Below are 25,283 nucleotides of genomic sequence, written 5' to 3' on the forward strand. Positions count from 1 at the left end.
TGAAATCAATTTATCCTGTATGGTCAGTGCATTTTAAATGAAATTAATGTACTGTGGGTATGGTGGCAAAAAGGTAGCAGATTAGTTATGCATCTTGGGATCTGAGACTTTTCATGTAAGGGATCATTCTGTCTAGTAGGCCTAAAAGAAGGGCTGTTTATGAAATATATTATTTTTGCGTGGTCTTCAAATAGTGGCCCTTCTGCCCTCTTTCATGTATAGAAAAGAATTGATAATATTAGTCAGTTGGGCCCTTTTATCCTGTCTTTTGTTTGCTATAAATGATGATCATATTTGTCAAATAATAGTGCACTTTAATGTTCTAATTTATTACGAGCTCTGACACAAACAAATTTCTACTTAATCAAGGTATCTAGAAATAGAGTGGAAGGGCCAGAGATTGATTGGGCCATGTTGTTCCTGTATAATCACTCCACTGAGCTGAAAGGCTTTACTTTTTCCAGAAAGTAGAAATGTTGGTTTTAATGTATATTTTGCTTCTAAACTTTTGGGAGTAGGCTTTCCTGTTTATGCAGCAGAAACCCTGGCTGAGGCCATCAGTCCAACCACTTTACATTTAGCTATAGAAGTTTTTCCATCTATAGGGGGGTATTTAGTTGATGCCACATTGCAAAGCATACATCTTTGTGTCATGTTGGTAGGATTCATGAAAACAAGCAAGAGCTATGTTCATTCATTTATTCACTCATTTATCCAATCATTCATTAATTTAACATAGTTTACAAATTAAAACTCTATATGCCTAGTGCTTTACTAGAACCTAGGGATACAGCAGTGAACAAGAACCAGTTCTTGCCATATTCTCAAAGAGCTTTTAATCTAGTATGTTACTGGTTAGAATCACCTCTTTGGAAATGATAAAATATCAGAGAATTGGATATACTTTCATTGGGGAATGTTTACGAACTACCCTAAAACAGCAGAAAAATGTATCAGGACCCTTGAAATAAATGCCTTTTAGTCTAGTAGTTTTGCATATAAGTTGAAAACCAATCTTTTACTTAATAAATATTTATTGAATATCTATTATGTGGGAAATCCTGGGGATACAAGAATGAGTACAACATAAACACCAACTTTAGGAGTTTCATATTCCTGGGGATGGACTGGAAAGATTAGTGAGAGATAGTCACATAAACAAGTTATTACTTTGGAGCATGTAGCATAAAAGAAAGGGGAATTAATGCAGCCTGGGGAGCATCATAGCAAATGCTGTTCCTATGGCCTGAATTACCCTTCCCATCTGTCCTTACAGCCCTCCCCTATTCACGGGCTAATCTTTATTCATCATCCACCACAAAGTTTAGACATCGCCTCTCCTAAGAGGCATTAGCTGACTGTCTTGTCTGATGCCATCCTGGTGCCCTGTATACTTCGGTATTACAGCACTTATCATACACTCTTGTGATAATTGCCTGGGGTCTGTATCCCTTCTGATCTGGGCGCTCCTTACAAGCAGGGTCTGTTGTGCCCTAACCCCTGGCATAATGCCTAACTCATTGTCATTCATTGCTCAATTAATATTTTTATTGAATTCATTAATCTGTGAAACATACCACGTTTGGGTAGGCCTTGAAAGCTGAGTGGGGCTTAGTGGGATTTAGTGAAGAAGTAGGAGATGGGGCTTCCGGGCAGCGAGAGGACCACTGGACAAGGCGTAACATTGTGAAAGAGAATTCTATTTGAGGTAAAGAGGCAGTTTGAAGTGCTGCAGTTTGGGACAAAAGAGGCTAAAATGATAGGTGAGAGCCTGCTTTTAAAGGGAAGAATCGCAACAGGAGAGGTTAGCGTAAAATAATGCCAGGCATTGCCAAATCTCCACCTGCAGCCAGCGGTAGTGAAAATGCACCAGGTGTATAAAAACATCCAAGGTGAATTTGGCCCCATGTGTCTTGGAGACCTCCGACAGCAGGGCCTGTAGCCTTGTCATCTGAAACCATCTTCTTCCAAGAGGTCACTTGAACAGACGAGAAGGGCCTCGGGAAAACAGCTGAACCAGGCGGCAAGCTGTGTTACCTTACCCAGATAATAATGCTTTGCACCCGTCTTGTTCTTCCTGCCCTGACATTACAGGAGGTAAAGCCATGAATGGCTCTGCAGCTAAACTACAGCAGTATTATTGTTGGCCAACAGGAGGTGCCACTGTGGCTGAAGCACGAGTCTACAGGGACGCCCGCAGCCGGGCCAGCAGCGAGCCTCACATCAAGCGACCAATGAATGCTTTCATGGTCTGGGCGAAGGATGAGAGGAGGAAAATCCTTCAGGCCTTCCCCGACATGCATAACTCCAACATTAGCAAAATCTTAGGTGAGTGCAGTCTCAAATGCCGCCCCTCGCCCCCAGCGAGCGCCCGGAGAGTGGACCACAGGGGCTCCGGGGCTACTCTGACACCCAAGGGAGACTGGGGTTTGCAGAGCTCAGGTGGAGCTCAGCAGGCTGCCTTGGGAGACATTGTGGTCATCTCCTGTGTCCCCCCACCCCGCAGCCTGGTGTTTAGGATTAGCGGTTAAACAGCCACCAAGTGCCAGGGAGGGACTAACACTTCTTTATTTTATTAAAGATTTTGTTTATGTGTTTGAGAGAGAGAGAGAAAGAGAGAGGCACAAGTAGGGCGAAGGGCAGAGGAAGAAGCAGACTCCCCACCTCCCAACGGGGCTCCATCCTGGGACCCTGGGATCCTGACCTGAGCCCAAGGCAGATACTTAACCAGCTGAGCCACCCAGGCAGACCCTACAACTTCTTTCATTTTATTTTATTTTATTTTATTTTATTTTATTTTATTTTATTTTATTATGTTTAAAGATTTTATTTATTTATTCATACACACACACACACACACACACACACAGGCAGAGACAGGCAGAGGGAGAAGCAGACTCAATGCAGGGGACCTGATGCGGGACTCGATTCCAGGACTCCAGGATCACGCCCTTGGCCTAAGGCAGGTGCTCAACCCCCGAGCCACCCAGGCGTCCCCCTGCAACTTATTTTAGAGACAAAATTATTTATGGTGTGTTAAACTGAATTTGGCAACTCTGAGAGGCCATGCTAAACAGGGATCCTGGAGACAAGCTGTATTTCCTTTTCCTATTCAGCCTTCTTCAAGCCTCCGAATCCTACCCAGAGCCTAGAGTCTCTGCTTTGGCATTCTTGGGTTCATAACCTCCCCCCCAAAGAACTCACGGGGAACTAGGGTGAGCCCCCAAACAGTGTGAAATTCACGGAGTGTCGAACAGTGCCTCAAATGATGACTTTAAAACTTGTCAAATAAAAGTGCATTTACTTTAATAAGATAGGACTAGTTTGAATTTCGTAGCAGAGAGTCGAGCACGCAGAGCCCAGGCGGCGAGGCCCCATGTGCGGTAAACTGCCAGGGTGATTCTCCTGCTTCACAGGATTAAACTCAAAACCTCGTTCTGTTAGTGTAAAGCTTGCCTAGTGCAGATTATACAGTTTGGAATTACTGCGTTCAACATATTGAACATATTTTATTCAACATGCGGCATTACAGTCAACATGTTTCCTCTTTAAAAAGAAAAAACACAGAAGGCACTGTTCTATTTAAGCTGTCACAATGTGACAAAATCTCTAAAGGAGCCGTTTAAGAAGCTGAAAAACATTAGAGACTTAAACTGTGGTTTTCATTTTTTAAATGTTTTGTTCAAAAGCAATAAATATTTAACCTTAGTAAATATTGGTGATCTGGACATACACAAATACACATGTTTTGTCACTGTATAAATAATTTAACTTGGTTCTGAGGCATGGTGAGGCAGTAACCTCTAAGAAAATTTACAACATGCCTAAGATCTAATTGTGGCAAAATGTTAAAAAAAAAAAAGATAAGTTTTTCCCTTTTATTTTTGAATTTCAAGATGGGTACTAAATGTCATTACAGCCAAGCAGGGTGTTCTTTTTAGAGTTTCTGAGATATGCATGGGGATAGTATTATTCTTTTTCGACTTAAGTATCTTTTAAGCCAAAATGCTCCTCATGGATACATTAATTTTTTTTCCAATTAACAGACATTTAAAAGAAAATCAGTGTTTCTCTCTCCTTGAAATTGATACCTAACTTTGAAATTTTCTTTTTTCCTTTCCTTTTCTTTCTTTTTCTCTCTTTTTTTTTTTGTTTCTTTCTTTTCTTTCTTTTTTCTTTCTATCTCCTTTTCTTTTTTTTTTTTTTTTTGACATTTTAGTAGCAGCATTTTAAGCACTCAGATGGGCATAGAACCTCTCTGTTTCCATTTTGGCACTGTGGGAAATCTATATTATTGGTGTACATTCTGTGAAAAAAAACCTATTAAGAATATAGTAAGTGTATTCATTAAAATATAAACTTTAAAGCACAAGCATTTCAAGAGTAGCGAGAACCCTCTGTTGACTGAGGCTTTATGCTACTGGGAGTCAGCAGAACACAGAGAAGCCAATCTGCATAGACTTTCTACACAACTTTTGCACAACAATCAGGAAAGAACAGGGATGGATGTGCTATTAAAGCAGACCAGGATATTGCTGGCTACAGAGAATATTTGTACAACTTTCCATTTGTTTATGTATGAAAAATCTCCACTGAAGAATAGCTAACATCCAGTCAGCACAGCTGTTACTGCTTTATTCACCAGCGAGACACAAAAATGCAATTTGATACATGTAAAAAAACACATCCCTTCTTCGTCAAGTGTTTAGATAATTCTTTATAAACAATATTAGAGAAGTGAATACTTTTCCTTCTTCCTCTATAAACCACATTAAAAATTTTTGTGCTGTCATTGGTAAAGCTATGAATGAACGTTTATAGTACTTGAAAATGGTATATATAATTCCAACTGTACCTTCCGGTTCGAAAGCAATAACTTCTTAGGTAGAGTTTAGGCTTTTTAATTACCCCAGGCCAGGGGAGACAGTGTGTGCAGTGGGCTTTTAAATACGGAAGGATATAACAACATCTGCTAACACCGTATCACAGGGCAGCTTCCCTAAAGGTGCTTGGACAAGTGTGGGAGATGCTTGAATCTCTGCAACCAGGAGAGCCTTTTCTGAGGATCCTGTCAGGCTTAAGAGCATGCTTTGGAAGTTTGGGTTTTTCACCCTTTGAGAGTGATCGACAGTTAGATGGGGGAGGGACAGTGGATTCGCAAGGTGATCTTTAAGCAGCAGAGAGGTGTTTAAAAACAATATACTTTTTGTGTAGCACCAGCTTTAAGTTATCAAACAAAATAACGTAATAAATGTATCACACGCAAAATTATTCTTTGCTCTCTATGTCTCTAAAAGACTACTTGGGAGGCTCAGTGGTATGTGAGAATAGGAGCTACCCAGAGCACAGGTGAGTGAAGCAGTGGGAAGGTATATACAGCATTAGCCATCGATATGTTACCTTGACCACTTGGGTACTGAAGGCTATTTTTATGTTTAGGGTCTCGCTGGAAATCCATGTCCAACCAAGAGAAGCAACCCTATTACGAAGAACAGGCCCGGCTAAGCAAGATCCACTTAGAGAAGTACCCGAACTATAAATACAAACCTCGACCGAAACGCACCTGCATTGTTGATGGCAAAAAGCTCCGGATCGGGGAGTATAAGCAACTGATGAGGTCTCGGAGGCAGGAGATGAGGCAGTTCTTTACTGTGGGGTGAGTGTTCCTGAACAAACGTAGCCACCTGGGCTTTCCCTCCCCAGTAGGAAACTGCAGGATGGCTACTGGCAGTGGATTTGGGAAGGATATTAGGGAAGGGAGGAGGAGGTCAAGATCTACCCAGGGGCTCAGTTGCAGTGATCTTTGCAGTATTACACACACACACACACACACACACACACACAGAGTCTTGCAGCCTGGCTCCTGCTCCATAGCTCAAAACAAACCTGGTCTCCCCTCTCCTTGTCTCCCAAACTAATCTAAGATGTTCGATGCCCACACACCAAGTTGCTGGTAGTTTATTTAAGCAGACATACAGGGAGAAAGAATAAAAACTAACTTAAGAAATCCCCAGAAGCTTTCCAGCTTCCCTGGGTGGTGCTTCTGATTCTAATCACAATAGTCTGCTTTTGTTGTGGGATCTACCACAAGATAATTGGCCTTGACATTGGTTAGAGGACCTCATTTTTGGCGTAAGATCCAGAACTCCTGTTGCAGTAAATTATTCTGTGGTGGAAGCAATAACAATGTGGATTTTCTTGCTTAAATCAGAAACTAGACATGTTTTTGATATCTTCAAGTCTGATTTCATGTCATTTTGTTTAAAAATTAGGTAATAGATTTCTGGTATAAATTTCGACTTGGCTGACTGGCTGTCTGCATTGAAAAGAGGCCCCTTATAACCACAGTAGTTGGGATAAGTGGGGATGCAGATGCCTGTAGGTTCCAGCATGCCCAGGCATAGAAGCAGGCCTAGAGGGTGACAAACCAGAGGACCTTTCTGGAGGCACTGGCCTGAGGCAGCTGCCATCAGAATGGGAAGATGCTTGGGGTAGGGCTTAAAAGAGAAAAGTAGAGTAAGTAAAAAGGCAGCTGGATTCACTGTTAACTAGGGGGAGCGTGGAGGAACTGTGCTATTCTATGGCAGGGAAACGGGGCAGCTTCCCCTGCAGGTGACGAAAAGATGTACCTTAAAGGAAAAGTAAAGAGCTGTTTATTTTTAAGGACACTAAAAAAATAACACCATGGAATAGATAGCTTCAGAAGCATGTGTTTAGAAAGCACAGAATTAATTTGGGATAGTAAATAGAATACCAAAAAGAAAAAAAAAGGCCATTGAAAGCAGTCTGGGTTGTGAATCTGTGCCCTACACTCGGGTGTTCTGGAGAGAGGCATGCGCTCCGGAATGTGACTGCAGAGGTTCAAGCACGGTGCCACCGAGTTGGGCAAGTTATTGAACTTCTCTGAGCCTCTGTTTCCTCACATGTGAAATGAAGTAAATATTCCTACCTGTCTTGTACAATTGTTGATTCAGTGAGGCGCTGCTTTTGAAAGTACTTCTATCCTGCTTAGTATATTATCAATAAAGGTGAGTTTCTTATCATTACTGTTACCATTAAATGTGGATTTACTATACTAATAAAACTATATTTTGTATCAGCAGATAATCAGTGAGTTTCTTTACACTGTAGCAGAACTTTTTCGAGGTCAAGGGAGGCTTAAACCACTTTGTTATTTGAGAATCCCAATCTATTAACAGATGAAGCCATGCCAAGACAGGTTTATCAAATTCTTCTGTATTCTAAATGTTTGCATTTTTAAAAACAATGCTTTTAACACCAGAAGAATAAGTAGACTATTTACTGGTGATTTCGATGATTTGTGAAAAATACGGATTCATAGTGTGCATTGGGAAGTATAGTCGCATGAAACAAAATACTCATTTATTTTAACTGTATGATAAATGTCTTCTTTTAACCCTACGAGACTGTATGTAATCTCTTTTGAGCAGAGAATCAAAGTTTAAGTTTGAGATCCTTTGTGATTCCCACCTCTTTTTCATGTCATATCTCTGTGTATGTAATGATACACAATGGGTCTCTTCTGCTATAGTCTGGAAGGCTGTCAGGGGTACCATTTTTAGTTCCCTGATACGTATTTGAAAGGATAAGATGCAGTAATTCTACTTAATATTTCCCTTACCAAAGGGTACATCAAAGTAGCTCTGGATCAAACTTGCCTCATCACACAACAATGCATGTAAAATTTTAAAAAAAATTCAAACAACACCATCTACCATTTATTGAGTGTCTAGTATACAGCCCACTGTATACTAGACATTTTAGATACATAAATCACAAAATCCTCTAACTAAATTAAAGAAATCAAGATCCTACGGCTGCCAAAAGGTGAGAAAGAGGGAAGGTTTAAATCCGAGTCTCTGCCACCATCATGCCTAATGACTGAGCAGTTGTCCTTACCACAAATTGCCTCAAAATATGCCTCATCGCCCTATTCTGGCACAGTTGTGAGTATGGCTGTGCTATTTGAAAAACAGCTCCTAGAACCTTTGGTTGTTGTGTATAATGATGGCATTAAAGGAACTTTGGAATTTAGAGACTGAGGATCCTGTTCCTGGGAATGTAGAGGGTCCTTTATGGAAGAATCATTTTAGACAGTGGAACGGGGCTACAGATGTGCAGGCAATGACCATAAAGTCTTATTCTTTAATTTTCAAAGCTGAATATTTCCCTGTGCCCAGCTTTGGTAATATTTGCAACATAAAGCCAGGTATTATTTCTACTTAAGGATTCGTATTCTCTTTTAAGTGGTTGTATTTGATAGATTATTAACTCCCTGGGGTTCATCTTTGGAAATTCATCTTCATTAGATGTGAGGTTATTACAAGAGGGAAAAGAAACAAGAAATTCAAAGATTGCTATTGACTTCTTGAGGGAATGGGGGTGAGATCAATTTTTATAGCTGGTTTTGAAAAGACATGCATAACTTTCGAGCCAATAAAATTACATATATTGCTCAACATTGTCATGCATTTTACTGCCGATACAACTAAAAGTTCAGTGAGTTAGATTTTTTTCACTCAGCCATTATGAAATAAATTTATCAATAATATGAAACAGAGTAAGTTTAGCTCTGACCTTAGATTTAACCCCTTTGATTGACAGGTTAAGTGTTAAGGCTTTTAATAACTTTGATGAGTACTATTCATGTTGAAGTGATATTCATTAGGGTACATGCAGCTACAACATTGTCTTTTCCCAAAGAATTCTAGCCAAATGTACTTTCATTTGTTTGAAGTTTATTCAATAATTTATCTGTGAACTCATAGAGAATTATGTAGGTACTATAGAATATCAAGTTTTGGGCTACTTTTTGAATATTAATAATGATAAGTTATTGAACACTTACTATATGCTATATACTGTGATGAGTGATTTGTACAGAATATTGCAAAGACAACAAATTTACAAGATAAGCAGTATCATCCTCACTATGGGGTCAAAAAACACAATGTTCAGAGATGGTAAATAATTTGTCCAAGGCCACACAGCCAGTAAATTGCAGAGCTGAGATTTAAACCAGGCTTATGTGAATGTGAAATATGTGACCTTTTCAGCCTTACACAGGTCTCTCACATAGAGCCTACAAACTCTTTAAAGACTGTGTAGCATAATGGTTATGGACACCAACTCTGGAGCTGGACTATTCTGGCTCAAATACTAGATATGCTTATTCCTAGCTCTAGGAACTAATACACACCAGTATTTATTCCTCCAAAGTCTCCACTTGCCCTTGGGAAACTTATTTCAACTCTCGGTACTTCAATTTTCTCATAAATAGAATGGAGAAATGACCATAATACCCTCACCATTGGGCCCTGCCAAAGATTGAATAGCTTGATCTATCTAAAGTGCTTAGACCAACATCTGGCCCATAGGAAGCCCTGAATCAGAGTAAATATTATTATTCTAGAAAAATAATTTGGCTACATGCCAAATATATATTTTGTATTCTAAAGAATTATATTCTAGCGCATTATGCTAGAAGTAATTTGAACATTTGCCATTTTGATCCTAGTCTGAAAGGGGTTGAGTGAAACCTATGGGACATATATAAATATAATTGATTAGTATAAACTAGCTGTCCTCCTGTAGGGAAAGCTGGATTGTCCTCCTGTATTGTCCTCCTGTAGGGAAAGCTGGATTAAGGCTCTCTAACAGGCAATATAAAAAGACTGCCATTATTTCTGTTTCTTACTGCAATATCAACTACAGAGATGTATGATGTGTAGGCTTATCTCATAATGAAACAGACTTCATTGTCTTCATTTATAGATGCTGTAAAAGTCTGAAAGATCAACAAACAAGGGAGATTTGCCAAATTAATGTGGAGTTTTTGCAATTGGTGAAGCCTGACTATACTCCAGAAATATTCTTGTGATTCAGAAACCGTGCAACAATGCTGAGCTCTATCAGAGGCAGCTCTACCCTTACCTTAGGCTGAGAGAAGGGGTTCTTAGCTATCTCTGCTCATATCAGCTGCATGTGTATACTTTTAACAAACATCTACAACTTTTGTTTTGATGTGCACATTCATTATTTGTAAGGCCCAATACTTGCCAGCTATTCCTGTTTGTGAAATCTGCAGTGTTTGAATTTTGACTTTGTAATTGATCTGTAAAGGAAGGAAAAATGCTTTTTAGGAAAGTAATTTCCGATAGACAAAGCTTGAGCCTGCTGGCTGGATTTTCCATTTTGTTAATTGATTGGTCCGTCAATTGGTAAGAGCTTATTTGAAACCAGTGATGTGCCAGCACTGTACTAAATTAATATAGGACATGAGGCATTAATTCTGTACACAATGAGCTTTCAGAGAGTGTTATAGTCAGAGAAACTAGATGCATACAAAACATATTAGCAAATACTGGTTTGTTATACATACATATAAACACAGAGAGAATACATTGCCTGTGCTGCACATAATGTATAGTGAAGTACTAACTTTGATTTTATAGACAAGAACAAGTAAAGCTCAGAAGAGGAGAGATTGCTATGCATTAGGTTCACTAATCATGGGTCATTCTAGAGGAGGGGGACTTGAGGTTTGGGTAGAGCGGTGGAAAGTAGGGGTCAAAACTATTTTAGCATGAAGAAGGGCATGAACACACAGAGGGAAATTCAGAAATGTTCAATAGTTTTTTAAAAAGGAGGCTAGCCTAGGGATTATTCCTGGCAGTAAAAGTAAGAGAGGTAGGGTGTGTAGGGTGGAGCAATATTTTGGAAACCCTTGAAAGCCAAGATTCAGCAACTATAATTAGCCATGCTCACTTGATTTTTTAGTCTTTTATTATGCTGGTAACAACAATGAGAAAGCAAGACCAGCATGATAGTTAGCTTATGATTTTGTACCCATAGAATCAGTGGTAACTTAGAAGTGGCCTCAGAAGTCATATACTTCAAGTAGCCAGCCATTGTAGGAGCCCTCTCTGAGTTCTGCTTGAACTATTCTACGGCTAGAGACCTCACCACTTCCCAAGGGAGCTAGTTTCTTTGTGGAACATGTCCTAATGCTAGAAAGTTCTTTTCTCTGAACTGAGCAATGATCTACCTTTCTGCTACTTGGTAGCTTAGTTCTAATCCTCTTTTTGGTCCCTTTTCTAGTGCAAGTCTCTTCTTTATAAAGAAAACCATTCAAGCATTTAAAGATGGTTATATTCATATTCCTTCTCCACTGTCTTCCCTCACATATGTCTAGTCCCATTTACATCTTTTCTTCTCTAAAATAGTTTACCCAGCTTTTTCATTTGTTTCCCCCTCATTCACTAGTTTGTTCATTCATTCATTCATTCATTCATTCATTCATTCATTCATTGTATGCAATATGGAATGTGCCACCTGTGTTCCAGGCATTGTCTAAGTTTTAGAGCTGTATCAGTGAAAATTCATGTCCTCATGAAGCTTACATTCCAGCAGGGGAAGTCAGATAACCAATCAATAAATGAATAAAGAGATATCAAATAGTAATAAGTGCCTTAGAATGAGGTAAAGTAGGGAAAGTGTATGGAGGATTGAGCACAATTTTAAAAAGAGTGGCTACAGAAAACCTCACTGAGCAGCTCATACTTGAGCCAAAGGCCTGCAGAGTGAGGGAACAAGCCGTGTGTGTCTCTGGGAGAAGAGTTAGGCAGGGAGAACAGCAACTGCAGAGGAATGGAGGGAAGGTTGCGATTGACATGTTTAAAAGTTAACAAGGCCAGAGTGGCAGGAGCAGAATGAGTAGGTGGGAAGAGTAAGAGATGTCAGAAGGTAGTAGGGAGTCAAACTGTGAAAGGACCTTTGGCCATTGAAGACTTTGAATCTGACCCTGAGTGAGATGGAAAGACATTGAAAGGTCATAAGCAGAAAAGTACTGTGACCGGACTTAGATTTTAAAAAGATCACTCTATCTACTGTGTTGAGTATTGTCTGAAGGGGGTGCAGCTGAAATAAGGAGACGGGTTCTTTTTTTATTTTATTTTTTACTTTTTTTATTTTTTTTTTAATTTTTACTTATTTATGATAGTCACACAGAGAGAGGCAGAGACACAGGCAGAGGGAGAAGCAGGCTCCATGCACCGGGAGTCCGACGCAGGATTCGATCCTGGGTCTCCAGGATCGCGCCCTGGGCCAAAGGCAGGCGCCAAACTGCTGCGCCACCCAGGGATCCCAAGGAGATGGGTTCTTAAAATAAACCAGATTAGAGTTGACGGTGGCCTGAATAGATTGGTAGCGGTGGAGGTAGCAAGAAGTGGAGGGATTCTGGATGTATTCCTGATCGCGGACCTCTAGGAGTTGCTGATGGACTGGATACAGGGGGTGAGAGACACACAGTTACCAAGGATTAGCCGGAGCAGCCAGAAAGATGGAGTAATCATTAACCAGGGTCAGAAGGGCCATGAGAGGAGCAGGTTTATGGAGGTGATCCGGAGTTTAGTTTCAGACCTCTACGGCTGAGACAATATTTTGACATCCAAATCAAATAAGAAGTTATATACTTATATGACTCTAGAAGTTAGAAATGTAGTGCTTACTGGACATACAGATTTGAGAGTTGTCAGCAGCTAGATAATATTCAAAGCTATGGAAAATGGACAAGATCACCAAGGGAATGAATTTAGATAGAGAAGAGACAAGGTACAAGGACTGATTGGGTACTTTAGAGTTTAGATACCCGGTTTATAGGAGGGCAGGGTACATCCAGGGACCTAGAAGGAGCAGTAATGAGACAGGAAGAAGACCAGAAAACAGTGGAGAAAGCGGTTCAGCAAGGGGAGAAGTGGCCAAGTATATAAAATGCTGCTCATGGCATAGGTCCAGTAAGATGAGGACCAAGAACTAACTTTTGAATTTAACAACATGGAGATCATTGGTAGTGTGACTTTTACAAGCTGGATTTCAGTGCTGAGAGTGATTGAAGCAGATTGAAGAATGTAGTAGAAGAACTGAAGGGAGTGAATATACAGAGTCTTTCAAAGCTTTGCTTTAAAGGAGATAGAGAAACAGAGCAGTAGCTGAAGGGGCTGTGAGTCAAGAGAGAGTTTTTGTTGTTTTTTAAAGTGGGAAGGATCGTGGCATGTTTATGAGCTAATGGGAATGAGCCAGGAAAGAGGGAAAATTGATCATGCAGATGAAAGAGACAGTTACTGGAGGAGATCCTACCTATGTGAGAACAGATAGATTCAGTGCATATGTAAAAGAGTCCACCTTACATTGGATTATGAATTCATTCAAAATATAGGAAGGCAGACAGAGAATTAGGAGAACAGACAAGGGAAATGGATAAATGTGATGGTGGGGTCTTGTGAAAAATCTCTTCTAATCGCTCCATGAAATGGAAAGCCAGGTTATCAACTGAGAGCGAGGATGTGGGAGACGTTGGACATCTGAGGACAGTTGTGAAAGTAGGAAATAATTGTCTAGGAAAGTAGAAGAAGGAATGGCCTAGGAGAAAGTACAACAGCACCAGAGGCCAGTTTGAAATTCTGCCCAAAAATTCGGAGACTGGTATGCATGGTAGCGTGTTTTCTGCAGCCAAGTTCAGCTGCGTGGGAGTGATCACAAGTAGGCAGAGAGTTAGAGTTTTGCCATGTAAGAGAGGGGAGACAGTGACTAACCACAGAATCTGCGAGATTGTCACTAACCACAGAATTCATTCTGGGCAAAGAGGTTAAGTCAGGACACAAGGGGGAGGGAGAGGGATAGTGAAAATTGGTTGAAGGATCAAGGAAGTATAGATGGGTGGGAGAATTGTTGGACTGGGGTTTTAGAGGAAGAAAACTTGGAAAGATAAGATGTGGTGGTCAGAGAGCGGGGATGTTTAAAATGGAGATGGGGGTGTGGTTACAGCTGGAAATGACAAGGTCTGCTGATACCGGGAGGGGCCAGATCATCACCGCAGAGAGGAGCTCAAGGAATGGACATAGCGAGGTGCTGAAATTATCACCTTTGTGGATAGTGAGTCATCAAGAATTGTGGCAGGAAAAATGTTGAAGTGAGATCGACGGTAAGCCCGGAGCTGTAACATCTTTAAGGAATAAGAGGCAGTGACGGAGCAGAAAGTAGATAGGGGGTCAGCGGGTGACAGTCTGGTGTCCCTCCACCACCGGCGGTAGGCTTTTGAATATCATGTGCTCCATCTAGAAAGGAAGTTGTACAGATGTTTTATTGGTTGGTTGTTTTTAATGTTCCATTACCAAATTAATGTCCAAGTATTTTTAAATATGTGGATCCCAGTTTGGAAGTTTGATTCTGATTCATATTGTCAAGTATTTTTCTGATCATGTGAGCTTGCCTTTCTCTCTCTGATCTTGATATCCAGTAGAGAATTTTTGACATTGAGAAAGGGTTCAGCTCCTGGCTGTGGTACTCGTATGGCTTTGGACCACCAATTTAAACTCTCTGAAACTTAGTTGGTAACTTCATGGATAAAAGAGGGGAAATAATATTCAATTCTTAGGCTTATTGTGAGGATTGAGGAAGATAATGTGAAAGCATCTAAGCATTGTCACCAGCACATAATAGGAGCTCAATTCAGATTTATTTGATAGAGCGATAAATACAGATATCTTGTTTAAAAAAATACCACAAAACTGACCATCTGTTCTTTCTGAAAAGAGAATGTCCTTTATGAAAAGAAAGTGTACCACTTGCTATTGTGTATGGTGTGTAGGGTTTATGTTATAGATTAGCTCACCAAATTGGGAAATCTGTAAAATGGGTTAATATCGCAATAAAAGCTTTTACTCTACACTCATTATGTGATTAAGGCAAAAATATTTTTACTGCAATTATCCAAGTTCAGTAAAAAATTTAATGAGGCATTCGCTGCCTTGGGCAGGCTAGCATGAAATTTACTTTGTATTAATTTGCCCAAAAGTTAGAAAGCAGAAGTATACTATTTGTAGAATTTGGTTCTATGAAAGGGAAACTAGTGTTTTCTGAATTGTTTCTATGCAGAGATATAGACTCCTCTATGATCTTCTTGCAATAAAAAAAACATCACCATGAACATCATAGAAAATGGATCAATATCAGGTGCTTAGAGTCAACCGGGTACAGACAGGATCTGTAGAAATCAGGAATTTTTATGAGCCGTTGTAAGCACAGTGTATTTGTATATTGAATATCCGTAGTGGAAAGAGCGATAGGATTTCATGTCATGCGACCTGGGTTCCCAGGGTGGCTCTGCTGGTTGTTGAGTGCCGGGCTTTAAGCAAGGCCTTATACTTTCTTCATCCGAAAACTGGGCGCCACAATACCTCCTGGGCTTGCCATGTTAATCAAATGAGGTAATGAGTGTGAAAATATTTGCTATATTATGTTTGGTCAGAGGTGAAGGAATCATTGTGAGGCCTTGTGGGGGCAGGAGGAGATCGTCGAGGGTAGCCTTGTCAGGTGTCTCACACAGCGATTCCAGGTCATTGCTATCATTTTTTCCCTCTCTCAGGCTGGAAGGCATGCAGGGCTTTTTGAGAAAATTATCCTGGAAATGTCAAAGGATAGCTGGTCACTAAGCTACTTCTTCATCGATGCGGGGTATTTTTCTGCTAGACTGAAGTAGATGGAGAGTTTGAACAATATCGTAGAGAGTCAATAAGAACTATTCAAGGGACAGACTGACCAGAAGTCATGAGTCTCCAAAGGGGAAAGGACCTTCCCAGACTTCCCTGACCCCCGGCTCTTGTGAAGGTTTGCAAACCGAAGCTCAGAAAGGATAGTTGCAGTGATATTCTGAAATGAAAATAAATTGTAATTATGGTCCGTTAAGGTTTAGGAGCACTTGGTAAGCACCGCAACCGTGAGAATACCCCTTTAGTCGTAGGCTGTGAGCCAGGCGCCCCAGGTCTGACTCTTTCAACCGGTTATAAGGCCTCAAGGGGAATGAATGGAGGGGCAGAGGGCGGTGTCTCCCCGAGAGGGGGCAGCGGACCTTCACGGAGGGCCCGGGAGGCGCATTTGAACTAGAGGGCCATGGTGACAGAATGATCTCTGTGACGCAGCCCGGGCACTGGCTAGGAGCTGGGCTGAGGCCCTGCGTGCTATTCGGACAAGTGGCAGGGCCCTCGCTGCTCCTCTCTCCTGACTCCTCCAGCCCAGCTGCAGCCCAGGGCCTCGGGCGTCACGACGTCCAGGATGATCCTCCCGTGATGATGACCAGAGAAGCTCCTTCAGGGAGCGTCCCCACAAGTTCAGCCGCACAAACGGGTAGACGTTTGCGTGGGAGCCAGATGTGTGCTGGGCTGAGCCTGACTCTCTGGGACACACTTGATCCTTTCTCATCTCCATCTTCCCTTTCCAACAGTTCTCAAGCCAGGGTGAAGACACAAGCCTGCTTAGCAGCGGCAGTAAAATAGGCGTCAGGCTTTTTTTTTTTTTCTTTTATCATCCTGGGAGATCTTAAAAAATGTTGTCGCGTGTAACTTCTGGAATTGACTACAGCATTTGTCTCAAAGCCATCAATACACGGCCCCGCCGTATTGCCTAATGCCCAAGGATAGCATCAGGGAGCCCCCCTCTTGCAACGCAGGGTAGGGGGGTGAGTTCCAGTGCCGCCAAGAAGGAATCGATCGGTATTTCCCCCTGTTTTATTCTATCTCTTGAACCCCTACAGGCAGCAGCCTCAGATTCCAATCACCACAGGAACAGGTGTTGTGTATCCCGGTGCTATCACTATGGCAACTACCACGCCGTCCCCGCAGATGGCCTCTGACTGCTCCAGCACCTCGGCCAGCCCCGAGCCCAGCCTCCCGGGCATCCAGGGCGCCTACGGCCTGAAGACGGACGGCGGGAGCCTCGCGGGCAACGAGATGATCAACGGAGAGGATGAAATGGAGATGTACGACGACTATGACGACGATCCCAAATCAGACTATAGCAGCGAAAACGAGGCCCCCGAAGCTGTCAGTGCCAACTGAGGAGTGTGTGTTTGCCGAATCAAAGTACTTGGACATTTCACCTCCCCTCTCCCCCCCAACAAAAAAAGTTCTTAAAGAGCCCGCATGCATTTGTGGCTCTCCAGTTACATCAGCAGAATGGTCTTCATTGTTTCGTAAAGTGTGAGACAGATTAAGTTTTCCCGGATTTTTCATGAACTTGAGTTTTTGTCGTTATTGTTCTTGTTGTTGTTGTTGTGTTTTTTTTTTAAACTTAGGTGAAGACATATTAAATATGAGACACCAGGACTTGAAAACTTATCTCAACCCATAGCTGTCTTACAAGTCTTATATTTTTGTCTTACTATTTTTTTTTCTTTTGGATGTTGATAAAGGTTTAAGTTACTGTTTTAGATGGGGTTAAACATTCTCACTCAGGTATGCTGTGCCGGCCTACAGGTTGTGAATGTGTTTTTATTCTGAATTATTTTAGAGAACAACTGAGGATTTCATATTGTGAAACAGGACAAGTCCACAGCGTGTGCAGCTGCATGTAGAGCATATTCAAAAGGCCTCGGAATTCCATTTTTCCATGTGTAGAGTTAAACTTTGAATGTGCCAAACTTTTTTCGTAACTTTTGAATCTTAATATTTTGAAAAGTCTTAAAGGAGACACTGCGAAGTCTTAGACAATCTTTGGCATCTTAAAATAAAATAGCAAACCACACATTTTTTTTTTCCAGAAAATGGTAAAGTACTCAGGAATCTGGAGACAAGATATTGTAAGGAATGAACAAGGTTGCCACAGTGCATGTACCCAATCGTGTTTGCCTCTTGACGTGCCATCAGCGTGTGACGCGTTACGACGTGCGCGCACCAGAGCAATCACCACACCAGATACCGACGTGGTGGTCTTCTCTGCCTGAGACCACCTCTCACTACATCCATTACCCCTTTGCCTTTTAACCCTGACATTCAGTCTTAACACATTTTCTCTTAAATAATTTATTCATTCCAGAATGTCAAGGGTCCACTTACTATTTATTTGAAAAAAAATGTTGGTGGCATTAATTTAATAATTCTTGTTTTTCACCCTCCTTCCCTGAAGACCTTTTCAGCCCCTTTTCACCTCCTTCTCCTGCTACATACAAAAGATGTACATAGTGATTTTATGTCCCCAGAGCATCTGGAAGCATTTCTGAAACGAGATTCTATCAAATACTTATATTGTTTTTAAACATAAATGTGTATCTGGCTGCAGGGCTGTATATTTGGATACAGGTGTAGAGTCTTACACTTCGACAGGTACGCCCCTGAGGTCCTCTGTGACCTCAAACCTTTTGCCAGACTTTCCCTCTAATTCAGTTTAGCAACAGTGGTAGGATCTGCATCAGTGGCATTTCCCCTAAATGCCATCCGGCAGCAAGGGTCAGCAGTGGTGACTGCCAGGCAGGAGGGTCCTGCAGCCAAGCCTAAAGCCCAAGGTTGTGGCCCACGGAGGAGGCTACGGTGATGCCATCATGGGCTGGCACCTCCACCCTGAGTTGCCTTGTCGCATCTGGCACATCTAGGGAGTGTTTTTGCAAACTCCCCAAGATGCAAGAAGCCACAGGACAGCCTCAAGGCAAAGATAGAGGCAAAGAGTCATGATACATCCAGAGAATGAAAGAAAACCATAGGGAAGGAGAAGGAGGGGAACTACATTCCCTATAGGGGATGTTCCTACTGTTAACTCTGGGGAACGGACGACTCCTGGGGCAGCAGATGAGCTCCTCTGGCTCACTCCCTCCATCGGTGGCCACGTGGGCGGGGGCATGCCTCCCTGTTAAAGGCACTGGTCACATAAGGGTTTCTCTGGAGATTTGCTGATGGGCTGGGAGGCAGTGAGGCTTCATTCCCCCTCTCCTATCTACAGGGAGCTCAACCATGCCATTTTGACCTTCCCGAAACCAGGACTGACTGCCTATGGTGGGGGAGGGAGCCTCACCCGGAGTGGTTCGGTGCGAAAATGTCAGTTAATGGGACAGTTCACCTCATGGGACAACCCAGAATCTGATCACCAGGACATAGGAACGGCCCCATCAGATTTCTTGAGCCATTTTGTCACTTGGAAGAAAATAGTGTACCTTCATATTTATTTAAGGAGTGCTCAAGGCCATACCTACTAGCAATAAATAGGTCTAGCCAAGACGTTACTGGCTGTGTCATTAGCTGGGAGTGCTCTCCATAAGCTGATTAAGGTACTGATAGGAATGTTTTCTTCTTCGTATTGGTCGGGGATTGGAACTTTGTTTTTGTACATTTATTTCAAATGAGGAGGAGGTCATTTTCTCAAAAAATGAATATTTATTATTGTCTTACTGATTTCTTTTGATTATATACCTCTCCTCCTCACTTCATACTCCTGTTTTTTTTCTCTTTCTCTTTGACTTGTGCTTTTGCTCTCTCCTCCTCCTCCTCTCTCCTTTTTTTTTTTTTTTATTTTGCCGCATAGGTAGAGTGCTGTATGGCTAGCATTGTATTGTATGTAATTAATTTTGCACAAAGGCAAACATTTAGAAGAGTAGGTTAATTTTGTTTGTTTTTATGACCATGCCAAAATAATATTCTGGGCTGGTGGAGAACAAAGGACTGTTCTTTAGGACTGAAACTTGATTTTGCTTGTAGTTTAAAAAAAAAAAAAAGAAAGAAAAAAAACAACAAAAACACACACACTCACAGATGTTGTTTCGTAAGTGTTATAAGCACTGGATATAAATGGTATTTTTTATCACTTCTGACTAATGTGAAACTGTTGTACGAAAACGACATGAACAAAAGTCATCTGTTTCGACTCGTGTGGGCTTGCCTCACAGTTGCCGGATTTGAGTCATTTTTATGTCTTGTTATTTCATTTATTTATGCAAAATACATGTGTGTATGAACACTTTGTTTTAGCTCCAGCTCTGCCTCAGTACTGGGGTGCAGTTACTTCTAGCCATGTTCTTAAAAGTGAAAGGCTATTCAGGAATGATCTGATTGTAAACGTCTCTTTCATTGGGTCAAACAGTGATGCTGTATTTGAATCTAAATTCTGCCTATTAGAAGTTTATTCTATTTATTAGCCAAGTTTGGCTCTAAATATCCATGGAAATTAAGAATGACAATCATAGGGATCACTTCTTTTTATTTTCAGTGGGGCTTAAACAAAGTTTTTATGACTTTACCATCTCATTTTAGATTTTTCTAATTATGTAAATATAACATAGAAATAGAATTTATTTTTGGTTCATGAATACTTAGCGAGATATAAGTTATGTATTTCCTTTTCGTTCTCTATCCATATATGTTGGTCCAGACTAGAAGTTGACAAGTCACTGTACCTCATGGGGATAGTGAATTAGCAGCCACAGTGAGAGAGCAGCGTTCCACCTGTCGCTGGGGCAGTAAAACCCTTCAGTCGGGTTCCCATGCAGTTTGGAATCCACTGTCCACAGACTCAGACTTTTACTGATTTTTTTTTCTTATAGAAAGTCAATGAATTGAACATACTAAATTTCCAGTACAGCTGGGGGAGAGTCAATTTGCTTTTGTTAATCCACATAAATCTTATAAGGTAGTTCTGTGACCATTTCATAGCAACAAGCGTGAATGCCATTCTACAGGCAAAAAAATCTGCCTCTGAGATTGACCGTTAATAAAAGTCCTACCATGCCAATTAGATTAAAGAATGCTCATCAACTGTTTTCAGTGCTTCCTATTTCACAGTATCTTCAAATCAAAGAAAAATGATCTCCATGGCGTTAAAGAACTTACAGGACCAGGGTTTTTCCTTGTCACTTAGAATAGGGACACTGGCACACGATCCTCTCCTAAAAAAAATGGACCACATGGGATAGGAAGGAAGGAAGGAAAGAAAAGAAGGAAAGAAAGAAAGACAAAAAAGAAGGAAGGCAGGCAGGAAGGAGGGCAGAGAAAGAAAGGAAGGAAGGAAGGAAGGCAGAGAACAGGAGAAAGAAAAGGTCAATCCGTGGACAGGAGCAGCCAGGCAGGCAGTCTCTCCATCTCCTTGGCAGAGGTGAAGCAGAACCTTTTCCAGGAAGGTGGGAACATTTGTCATTTTCACATGTATTCAGCTCGATCTTTTAGGAGCACATCAGTTTGCTTCATTTGGTATTTGATACTCCCCAGCCTTGTGGTCGGGCCTGATTCGATATGCCCGGGTCCCGGGCCAGTCTCCCAGGCCAAGTTCTAAATTCAGGTGTGGGCTCACAGTGCTGTTGAGCTTGTCAAACTCTGGCCTCCCCTGCACATTAGCCCCACCGGAGCCTGGGGTGTTTGAAAAGGGTGTGATCACTCTAGGGCTGAAATTAAAGGCTTCTTTCTTTCCCTCATGAAGCCGGGCTGCTGCTTCGGAGCACACCCTCCCGAGCCAGGAGCTCAGGCACTTAGCTGAAAGCGGGGATTGTTCCGAGGAAGCCCAGCTACCCCCAGGAGGAAGGCAGCCCGGTCAGTGGAACACCGCGGGCAGAGGCTGCTTCTCTCAATCTACTCATTTTGCAAAGAGCTGACCTCTAACTACTCATTAGAGAAAGGAAAAAGAATCACTTAGTAGTTTTAAGCCGTATGAGAAGTCCTGTACCGAGTGCCAACAACTACAAAGAATGCAGCTAGAGGAATGTATTGAAATTATTACTGGATCTTCCTTCATAATGAGAAAATGACAAGAATGGTTGCTGTAGCCTTGCCTGATTCTGTGCACGTTTGTCTAAGGACTGAGTTGGCACTTCAAGCTCACTTCTCAAAGTATAATAATATTGTATGACCTCATTTGTCCTTTTACAGAAGCACTTGCATCATTTCCTTAAGTCATCTGCCCCCTGACATGTTTTCTTCCTTAATAAACAACTTCTATCTGTTATTCCTGCCGATTATGTCCTGTTTCTGATGCCATATACTGTTGAGCGGAACCCTCTGCTAATAGCATTGAAAATATTGATATGCAAACACGTTTCCTTTCCACCCCCCCTGCCATCTTTCCTTCTGGGGGACAGATTGCTTTCCAAAAGCTCATGAACAAGTATTGGGAACGCTGGTACCTTTGGGGCAGGGCTAGAGGAGGCGGAGAGCGGGGAGGGGGGCCAGGGAGCAGAAGGGTAATGTTTAGTGCAGATACTCTTCCGGCCGGGGTCCGTGGCTATATGAACGCTTGACGGCAACTCGGTGACATATCTTGCTATCTTGCTCAGTAGTTTCTTATTCCTGAAAAACCACAAGCATAAGGTGAGGCCTCAGTGCTGGTGCTCTTGGAGTATGGGGAATGTGCAAATATTTAACTGTTTTGTATGCTGCACATTGCAGATCTGCTCATGTGCATTCTCCGTTTGTCTTCCTTTGTCATACGTGTCTTTGCTTTTTTGGAAGTGCAGTCTTTATTGTACCCTTCTCCAGCTTGTAGCCAATTAGAATGCTTAGCATTTATGTTCATTCATTATTGTATTTGCCATGTAAAATTTTTATTACCTTAGACAAGCTTATAAGCTGTTACTACATAACTTATCTTACTGTAACTCTTTTATTTCCCGACCTTGTAATTTGTTTGTGATGTATATTGTGAGATTGTATTCTATGTTAATTTAATCAGCACAATTCACTGACATGCTGGACTGACATGCTGGCTGCTGTTTCAAAGTGTAAAGTTCGTGTAGGGCTGTTGTCAAGGTACTGTGCTTTGGTTCCTCTAGCAACCCTGCGGGTGTGGCCCGTAGGATGCTAAGGGCATTTACTACACCCTCCAGCAAATTTAACTGCAGATTTTCTTTGTAGAAATTCTATGTATAACGCAGGTACCTACTTGGCCCATGGCTGGTAACTATTTGGGCAATTAGAAAAAAAAAAAAAAACAAAAACCATAAAAACTAGTGTCTATTGCTGCTTTGAATATGTTTGAAAGTCTGAAAATGTAAATAATTTATCAAAAAAAAATCTTGTACAGTCCAGTGTAAAGTTTTTAAATGACCTTAAGGGTTGCCATCACATCTCTCTCACACTCTCCTCTTGATAATGGAAAAAAAAAGTTTGCTAAGGATTAAAGAAATGGGAAAAGAAAAAAAAAAAGAATCTCTTCAAATTCAAAGGAATGAATCATTGTTCTTAGCTTTGTTGCATACACACGTTTCTTGGATTTCGTTGTGCAGTATTGACGTGAGATAAACTCGACATTGAATAACCTTTCAGTGACACTTTTCAAGGTCTTCCCGTCCTCTGCCTCATAATTAAGGGAAAAGACAAAATTGAAAGACACACTGTCTTTATCTATCCTGGTGTATGTTGGCACCTTAGCTACTTTTTTTTTTTCTTTTTGCACAAGGTGCTTTCCTGATATGTTAAACATGCCATCTTTGGGTGATAATGTATATGCCATGAAGGGGCCTCGGCCCCTCAGGGGAGTGTCTATAAGAACTGCCTATTTATGCTCATTTACCTCAAGACTGTCCTCTCTACCCTTAATCTAGTCGTCATCACTCCATCTTTTGTACTGCTGTTGACACTTACAAATTAAAGATAAATTTTGTTTTATGACCTCTGTGTGCGGCCTTGTCTGTGCCCTGCAAACACCAGGCTCCCTCCCACCATGCCCGGCTGCGGGGCTCTCGGGCCCTGCCCCGCTTGGGCCCTGCGGGGGGGGCAGGCCTCACAGAGCCCGCCAACGCCTCAGCCTGGAAGGATTGGCCTGCTTTGGTCCTTGTGCAGCGCACCTGCGGGGCAGGAAATGCTTGCGGATCTACAGGTGGGAACACGATCCAAGGTGGATTTTCGTCAAGAGAAGATGAGAATGTCACTCCCCATTTGCCTGACTTGTGTGTGACAGCGACACAGTTTATGGAAGCTGTGAGCATCCCGGGGTAGGAGCACGTCTCCAGGGCCAGCCTCTCACCTGACACCACCTCCTAGGAGCCCAGCAGCCACCGTGGAAAAGGCCGCCCTTCTGGAACCCCTCGGTGTGGTGGCCGAGGTTGGCCCATTTCCCGGGGCTCCCCAGCCTGATGCCCAGACAGGAGCAGCGCAGGGAGGGCTTCGGGAGCTGGGAGCTGGAGGTGGCCCTGAGGGGAGCCTGGCCCAGCCCGCAGAGGCCAGCACGGGGCCAGAGAGCGGGCCCAGCGACGTCTCTTGTGGCATTTCCTGGGACAACTGAGCCACCAGAGCAAGGCAAGGATGCGCAGAGCTCTTCTTTACCGCCACCAGATTGTAAGTCCCGCCCAGCGGCTTAAGTCCCGCACACCCACCTTGCCGGGACCGCCCTCCGGCCCGCGTGGGTTCCTAAAAGCCCAGGTGAACTTAGGGCACTGCTCTGGGGCCACAGCAGGCTGGCTCTGCCGCCGGCCAGCTCCCGACCCCCCAAGTAAGGCCTGAGTGCTCTCCTCTGTCACACAGGGTAGGGCCCCCTGGCTCGGGGCCCCGGGGAGCTGCTCGGCAGGTGGCAGGCGGGCCCGGAGGCTCTGACCGGGGCTGTCCGAGCTCGGGGAGCAACTTGGAGGAGCCCCGAGGCCCGGCCTCCTTGCACCCCGCCCGCCCCAGGCCGCGGCCTTCCTCCCTCCCACTCCGGCTTCCTCCTAGGGCACGGGCCTGCGCCGGCTGCCCTCTCCGCCTGGCCGCAAATCGCCGGGCCTCTGGCAGCTGGCCGGGTGGGAGCCTCCGTTCTCCCGGGTCCAGCAGCCGCCCGCCCCCTGGGGCCCTCCCGGCCGTCGCTGGGATCCAGTGGGGCCCCTTGTCCACTGGGGAAATTCCCAGCCTCTTGCAGGCTGCACCCGGACACCACCGCCTGCCCAGGCCTGGCCCGCCCCCCCGGGGACCCCTCTACGACCACCTTTCCTGCATGGTAATAATTTGCTTCTGTGTCTTGTCTTTTCTGCCAGATGACGAGCTACTGAAACCAAGGGCTGTGCCCTGCGGCCCCGCTTGCAGCACAGGGCCCGGCTGAGCGAGTGCACGTAGGAGTGGAGGCCACCGGCCTCCTCCTGTGTGAGTATCAGGGTCAAACAGGGTGGGGCTGAGGGAGCCTTGCGGGGACCTTGGTGGGAGCCACTTCATGTGGAGAAAATCCGTAGTTCAAACATGTCTGTTCATTTTGGGGTGAGCCATTTCCCATCAACACAATGGCTTTTCCCGATGGGGCATGAGGGCAGTAAGGGCCCCCCCTTTCCCCCCCCATGCTTTGGGGAGGACCCACCCTATTAGCGGCTCAAGTTGTCATGCCTAGAGCACTGCTCTGTCCTTCCTTGTGGGAATCCAGAAAGAGGAAGTTTTATCCGTTTGCCCAGTCTTCCCTTGACATCGCAGGGCCCAAGGTTACCCTCCACTCCGCCCACAGTCCAGGGGGTACCTCCAGGGCTTCATCCTGGAGGAGAGGGAAACATAGCTGCTCTACCTGCT

At 43.2% G+C, this 25,283-nt stretch overlaps 1 protein-coding gene across 24 annotated transcripts in view; it reads left to right on the forward strand.

The window, feature by feature from the left end:
- SOX6 (SRY-box transcription factor 6) overlaps nucleotides 1-23,429 on the forward strand; it is a 585,747-nt gene extending 562,318 nt beyond the window's left edge. For 21 of the 24 annotated variants that reach the window (XM_041730048.1, XM_041730065.1, XM_041730058.1 and 18 more), the window contains 3 exons: nucleotides 2,095-2,328; nucleotides 5,440-5,656; nucleotides 16,610-23,429. In XM_041730048.1, the coding sequence (XP_041585982.1) occupies nucleotides 2,095-2,328; nucleotides 5,440-5,656; nucleotides 16,610-16,913 (755 nt within the window). In that variant the 3' untranslated portion in view covers nucleotides 16,914-23,429. The remainder of the gene's footprint in view (nucleotides 1-2,094; nucleotides 2,329-5,439; nucleotides 5,657-16,609) is intronic. The other 3 variants (XM_041730045.1, XM_041730047.1, XM_041730053.1) reach the window with 1 other exon arrangement.
- Nucleotides 23,430-25,283: the final 1,854 nt, after the last annotated feature.

This window comes from Vulpes lagopus, chromosome 15, assembly GCF_018345385.1.
Source record: "Vulpes lagopus strain Blue_001 chromosome 15, ASM1834538v1, whole genome shotgun sequence".
In the NCBI taxonomy this organism is placed as follows: domain Eukaryota; kingdom Metazoa; phylum Chordata; class Mammalia; order Carnivora; family Canidae; genus Vulpes; species Vulpes lagopus.